We start from the raw sequence: 6,910 nt of genomic DNA, 5'->3' as shown, positions 1-6,910 counted from the left end.
AACTAGTCAAAAATCTACCAATGTGTGTCCATGTCCATCAGCTAAGCTTTAAATATACCCTGATGCTTTACCTTGGTGACATTTGTGCATCCAAATGCAAAGCATGTGCTTTGTGCTCACATTCAACATATGCTCCATTCATGCATTCCATACAACATCATCTTGATTGTAGGGGAGTTGGCTAAAAAGGCTTCTTCCATTCTTCTACAAATGGCATACATATGGATCAATTATATGGTCATCTTCAAGTCCAAGAATAAAGACATAGTTATTCCAAAGGTTCCCATGATCTAGTCTCTTCAAACTTGCACAAGCCTTGTGAACATATGGAACTATAATCTCATTCGGTTGCATTCCATTCAATTGCATGTCCTCAAAAACCTGCATGTCCTCAAAAATCTCATTGGGCTGCATGCCATTCAACTGCATGTCCTCAAAAATCTCCAAGCATTTCATGTCATAACCATGCAAAGCATATATAGAGATAATCACGGACCAAAACCACATCTCAAGTTAGCAAACTTTCAAAGATTGTGTGTGCATCCTCTAGACTAGCATACCTTATATACATGCTCATCAAGCCCTCCTTTTGCTCTTGGAAGAGATGATGAATATAATCGAGCTTACTGTCCAAGAACTATCTTTCCAAATATCTGGTGTTGAACTAGCCTCAACCATACTGCATCAAAAATATTTTCCCTTCAACATTGCCAAAAGCTAGACTGTAGATCGCCATTTCTCAACCATAGGTAAGGTCATCTTGGCTCAGCTTTCAAATCTGCACCTAATGAAGAACCAGCAAGGTGGACACAATTGTTACAAAGTTGACGTAATTTTTATCGAGACACTCAGCTATGAAAAAAATATATATATATTTCAACATTTTTCATGTACCTCTGGTCAAAAAAGAGTGAACAGGTAGAGTCTACACCTAATTTCCCACCCAGTTATCGCTGCCATAATTGAGTCAAACACTCTTGCATCCTTGTAGATATCCAACATCTACCAAGTGTTGATGTGCCATAACCTGGCATTCACCAAGCAACATGTCAAACACATATAGACCACATAACCTAGCATCTCATCCACTAAGAGGTTCATATCCATCATTCATAGTGTGAAAGCAAGTCGCTAATGGGAAACGACTAAAATCACCTTCATACATGTCTTTGGAGTGAAAAAAGAACTTATATCCATAGTTTCCTTTTGAAGTCTGCAAAATACTCTCATAAGTATAGAATAGCAATATATGACTCTTTATTTGCTAGACATCAGATGGCTTCTTGCCAAATATGTGTGCCGTTCAGAAAACGTTGCCCATGTTTTTGGAACCTTGTCGTTCTACAAAATGTTTCCCTCGGACAATCAAGATCCAAAATGGATAATCTGCAATCACAAAAAAACAACTCCAATGTACATCTATGTTAGATGGCACTATCTAGAAAACCATTTAAAGTACACTATCATCTACATTGAAAATCAAAGATCATTCAAAATGATAGTACTTACTCTATCTTGGCATTTCATTCTTATGCATAACTTGTAGCCACTACTTCTTTATGAGGACATTATTATATTTTGTAAGTACACAAAAGTAATACACCCTTTCCCTCATTGGATGTCCTATGGTTTCTTGCCTGCAAGAAAAACATCAAAAAAATTTGTTATGTCATGTTGGCAACCACAAACAAGATAGATACAAGGTATAATTTGATTACTTACATGAAATGCACAATTATCAATCAACTCCCATCACAAAATCATTAAACAGCTTATAGTCATTTGAATCCAATTCATACTTATCACTTGTTGCATTGTATGTTAAATTTTCCAATGCAATAATGGACTCGATTGACACCATGTTCAAATCAGTCAGGTCATACATATACATCCGAGTCCCTTTCACCTTTTGGTACCAACCAAGTTGAACTTCAGTTCCTTGAGGTCGTGTTGTCAAATCTAATCCTCGCTTGTAGTCTACATACTTGTTTCCTATCTTTTTTTGCATCTTTTGTACCCTCCCAAGATACCAAGTGTTGTTAATTGTGCCCATGATCTTCTTCCTGCCTGTGGCTTTTCTAGACCTCTTTGAAGTTTGTCCTCGCTCACTTGTATCGTCATCAAAATAAACAGCACAATCAGACCCTATTCCAAGCAAGTTCACATTGCTGGCTGATGGTGATTTTGAGTCGTTACTAAAATAAACTCCTTGCTTCACCCTTGTCAACCTATCCTTTGATAATGTTGAATTTCCATTAAGCTGGCTTACTAATGTAGACTTGAAAATAGTTTCTCCATCAACCTCCACGACTAGGCTGATTTTGTTTTGGTGTATATGATCACTTTCTTCATCTAAAAGTCCATCCACCTCATGTCGAATCTCACTCAAAGCTATGATATCATCATTCTCATCACTATCCTCGTGTAGCAGCTCATCATCATCAATTGTAGGCCCTTCTAAATCATTATGTTCACCAGCATCGCTCATTTCGTCTTCACTCATTTCACCATCTAATTTCGACCATGTTAAATCTGCATCATCCCAAGGCTCCAACCACCACTTCATCTTGTCTACCTTTTTGGGCTTTAGACCCAATGACTCACATAGGCTTTGAGCTTGATGTAGACCCTCTTTTAATGCATGTATTACCTTTGCATCAGAAGACACGCTGTCATAGTTTCCAAGGTCTGCTTGAAGACCACCTTCATGTTTATTCAAATCTTTCCAAATATGTTCCTGTTTTTTATGAGCTCTTGCAAAAGTAAGTCCATTTGAGCTGCACTCATGCATGGCTATGTTGTTTAGGCTACCAATGCTATGCAAAAGGTCTCCAAAGTCCAAAGCTCTCTCTTGCCCAATCATACCTCCTATTTTGCTGAAAAAAAATTATGTTGCATCTGATCCAGTAAGATGTAAAGGACACTTCATATTTGGATAGAATTCCCGAAACATCTTTATCAAGAGCACTACAAAATGGCATGATAGCTGAACATCAGTGTAAGCCTCTTTACTAATGAAGTTTTTCTTCAAGGTGTAAGTGGGATGGTGATGAATCCATGATTTCCAAAGCTTGAAGAAGAATACTACTTTAGAGGCAAGCACAATTCACTCTCGCGAGTTCAAAGATGGTGACAGAAAATGTCAATATAGTCGCCTACAACCTGTAAGTATGACTCCGTCCCTTGCATGCTTCTCTCTTTCTTTTTCAATTGCCTCATACAATTTTGAACCTGTCTACTTGCAATTCTTTCAGCTGCCCCCCAATTTTGGCGATCATTTTGTTGAATATCTCCATCGCGTAGCTTATGCTCATCAATTGGGAAAGAACTATACACCATAGCAACATGGTTGAGTGTAATCCAAACACGCCCTATTGCAAGTTGACGAGTAGGACTATCAAGTGGAGATATAAGCTTCTTTCCATTATGCACAAAATCTTGATCATGCAAACCATATACATCATCGTCAATCAATCTGCTTTTGAGCTTCCATCCACACCAATCGATGAAGAACTGCTGATCACTCTTTGCCATATAGTCCTCAACCATAAGCCTACGGTGTCTGCTATCACCATCTAAAGCATGTCCAATTATAGGTCCGATGGTGTCTTTTAGACTTGAATTCCACAGTCTTTCAATATGACTCCATTGAGCCTTGATGAAAATGCTATCAAAGCGATTGCAAGTGCAATGCACAACTAGCGCAAGACGGGGAAGGCTCTCATGAAGAGGATTGACTATGAGAAGACGAGCATAATTTCCAATCTCATGGTTTTGAAAGGCATTGATGATTTTCTCATATCCTTGTGACCCTTCTCCAATAGTGATAATGTCATTTGAGCAACATTGATGATTCTCTCCTTTACTTCCACAAAATCCTATGAGAGTGTCATCCTTTGCATTCCACCTGATTGAAATTTGGTTGCTTTTTTGCCTTTGCGTTTAGTGGTGAAGATGGATGGCCCTCCAAGATTTCCACTCAAGAAATCATGCAAGCGAGGCCCACCCCATAGTTTCACAACTTCAAAGATTGTCTTCGTGGACTCGGTGAATCTTTGCCCCCTTTTGGGTCTCAAAAGATTTCTTGCAATATCTTGAAAGAAGTTCCATAGAGCTGATTTTCCTCCAAAATTTCCCTGTCTATGAGCCTCATGGATATTATTGCAAAAGCGCCGCACGTCTTTCCTAATTGCAAATTCATCATTTGCTTCTTTCAAAGATCGAACTCTCACAGAGAGCATCACAATTCTCACCTTCAACCACCACATGTTTCTCTTTGTTTCTTTTAGTTTTCTTTTTGTCTCAAGCATTACATGCCTCAACTCTTTGTTGGAAAGATAATCTAATCTCCTTCCTTTCCGGTCTGCCTATCTCCTCTCTTTTCAAGAGAATTATTCTCTCTATAAAGCCTCATGCGAAAATCATCGCACATTGGGATCTTCTTGCAATGGTCACACATATAATCTTGAAAGGGTATGTTTGATGCCGAGATCCGCAAACAATCTATGTGTCTAAAACATCCATCTACCATAAAGGTCATGGACCCATCATGCAATGTCATTTTGGTATAGGGCTCACAAAACCATTCATGTCCCATCAACTGATCTTGTAAGAAGGGCTTTATACAAATGTCACCATTAATATTCAATGTGTGCTTCCAACGTCAAATGCGATGAAAACAAGCATGAATCACCTGAGGCATTTGGAGGCTGCCCTTTGCATTGTGTGAGGAAAGAAGACAAAGATTGTTGGCGAGCATCTTTTCCAGGAAGCTTTTTAGGTCGTCCACGTGTCCCAGACAAGAACATAGATGAATGATCCGATGGCTTTTTTGACCATGCTGTGATGTGAGATTTTGCTTGGATATGTTGTGTTAAGATGGTTTGCAAGTCACTACCTCGAGGACACAAATGTAGCCACTTTCCATCATACTGGCATTCCACTTTGACAATACTTTTGTCCTTATATCCATTTAAAGTAGGTTCAACCAGCTGAAATTTAGCTCCTACATGAACAAAGAAAGAGTATCTTTAAAAAAATGCCAATATTGTCAATGCATCATTGCAAACATCTTCTTCCTTGTTTGTACCCTTGTTCATTGTTTCTACTTCCATTTTTAGCCCTCTATTGCTTAAGTATCGTTTTTGATGTCCTATACTCTCTAGAATGTGATATCTCAAGAAATTGGAGAAGCATGAGTATGCTGATTGCTTTCCTCCACCTGTTCCGGTTCCATAAGCACTCCTACACTCATGACACCACACTCGAATCACTGGATTATTATTGACATCCTCGGTAGCAAGCTCAAAATTATCATCCCTAGGTGGATTCCGCTCCCTCAATTTCTTTCGAGTCTTCTCACATTGAGCCTTCCAAAGCTCAAGAGATGATCTTGTTAACAAAAGACTTTTAAGCATGTTATTGCCTTGCACTTCACCACCTTCAAAACTTTGCACCCTTTCACATCCTTCTTCCACTACATCCATAGCACTATCTTCCTTGGTATCATTCATGCTTCTACAAACACGTTTGGACGATCCGCTTTGCTCAACTGTGCTTACCAACCTTTTGATACCAACTGTCTTGTTTTCTACTTGCAACGCTCCTCTTGTGTCAAATTCAATGTGCAAAGTTCATCATCATCTTCATCTTTGATGACAAAATCAATTCTTGACTGACAATGCCATCATTTCACCCAACAATTTAACATCACACACCTTTTTATTCCTTGCCCAAGGCAATGGCCACAATTCCCTAAAAGGTTTTCGGCCCCTTTCTCACCAAAACTATGGTTTGTTGCCTCTCTATTTACAAGAATTACTTTTGGGCATTTAGGGCTATAGGGTTTTTGACCAAAATAGAACTTAGCACTCTACACTTGTACATATTTGTTGATGCATAGCCTGTATATTCATTGTGGATGACTCGTACCTTCTCTTCATTGAAAATGAGGAGATAATGCCATACGGCGGTATCCTTTGAGTCACCCTCTGTGTGAGATCCACTTTTCCATTGGGCAAACGATCCATCTTGAAGGCGGACTACAAGGAAACAACATTGGATTATGATTGTAAAAAATACCAATTAAAATTGAGAGGAATGAAGTACTTACTAGTGTCACATCATCTTGTTCACAAAGGTTCTTGTTAGTTATGTCAATTGTGCCACTTGATCAGTGCACTCCAAGAAGACAAGACATTTGTGGGGTGAGAAGCTACTCTCTAGAACACTAGAAATCTTTCTCCTCATCAATGGTTTGTAGAGCTAACACCACAAGGGAATCCATGGAATTATGTCCCTCTGGCAAGGCGAGCCTGTTGATGAGGGACAATGGAGTAGTCTTCTTGGAACTCGATCTTATGACTGGGGTTCTCTGTATCATGAATCCCATCATATATTGTAAGGGCAAAGAGGGATTTGTACTGATTCATCTCAAGGGAGTGGGTAATGTCATCAAGGAGTGTTGAGCTTTATGTGAAGCTACTCAATATATGGCTTCTCTATATATGGCACCCAGGTCCCCCTCTATATATACATCATCTCATGTGTGTATTTCAACAACACTTTGGGGTTCTATTCCTTGCTCTCTCTTTCTCTTTCAACATGGTATCAGAGCAGTACGTTTTTGTTTTTTGATTTCTTTGCTATGAAAACGATTTTGCAGAAACAACCCACTAAAGAGAGCAGAATCGATGTGGTCTACAACTTTGCAGAAGGAAGTTTTTTCAAATTCTTCATCGATTTTGAGTTATCGTTCGCGGACTGCGTACATGCCTGAAAAGCATGTTTTGCTTTTTGTTTTTGATTTCTTTGATAATTGAAAACGATTTTGCAGAAAAACGATTTTGCAGAAACTACTCGCTAGAGAGACCGGAATCAATGTGGTTTTTAACTTTGCAGAAGGAAGTTT

General features: G+C 38.9%; 1 protein-coding gene across 7 annotated transcripts; it reads right to left on the bottom strand.

Annotated features, from left to right (window-relative positions):
- Nucleotides 1–588: 588 nt before the first annotated feature.
- Nucleotides 589–4,995, bottom strand: LOC147444086 (uncharacterized). Of its 7 annotated transcripts, XM_086527787.1 has the most exons (7): nt 1,907–2,053; nt 1,604–1,637; nt 1,313–1,386; nt 1,156–1,213; nt 1,007–1,027; nt 895–931; nt 589–784 (listed from the first exon to the last, which is right to left on the bottom strand). In XM_086527787.1, exons 1-7 carry the CDS (start codon nt 2,051–2,053, stop codon nt 766–768), a joined length of 390 nt encoding a protein of 129 aa, XP_086383913.1. In that variant the 3' UTR covers nt 589–765. The 7 variants fall into 7 exon arrangements, 1 of the variants encoding a protein (XP_086383913.1); XR_015190105.1 differs by lacking the exon at nt 1,907–2,053 and adding an exon at nt 4,694–4,995 and having other exon boundaries at nt 895–1,027; nt 1,288–1,406; nt 1,510–1,637; XR_015190103.1 differs by lacking the exon at nt 1,907–2,053 and adding an exon at nt 4,694–4,990 and having other exon boundaries at nt 895–1,027; nt 1,288–1,386; nt 1,510–1,637.
- Nucleotides 4,996–6,910: the final 1,915 nt, after the last annotated feature.

This window comes from Adiantum capillus-veneris, chromosome 13, assembly GCF_014529385.1.
Source record: "Adiantum capillus-veneris isolate H3 chromosome 13, ASM1452938v2, whole genome shotgun sequence".
NCBI classification, from domain to species: Eukaryota; Viridiplantae; Streptophyta; class Polypodiopsida; order Polypodiales; family Pteridaceae; genus Adiantum; species Adiantum capillus-veneris.
Note: the sequence above shows the minus strand (reverse complement) of the source record. Positions and strands in the feature narration are given on the sequence as shown.

What these genes read in the sequence shown, in the direction of transcription:
- LOC147444086 (XM_086527787.1), bottom strand. Translation starts at nt 2,053, where the DNA reads ATGGGCACAATTAACAACACTTGGTATCTTGGGAGGGTACAAAAGATG. An exon ending in CTCCAAAGACATGTATGAAG is followed by an intron (nt 1,028 to 1,155) that starts GTGATTTTAGTC and finishes GGTGAATGCCAG; the next exon opens with GTTATGGCACATCAACACTT. An exon ending in TTATGGCACATCAACACTTG is followed by an intron (nt 932 to 1,006) that starts GTAGATGTTGGA and finishes GTGGGAAATTAG; the next exon opens with GTGTAGACTCTACCTGTTCA.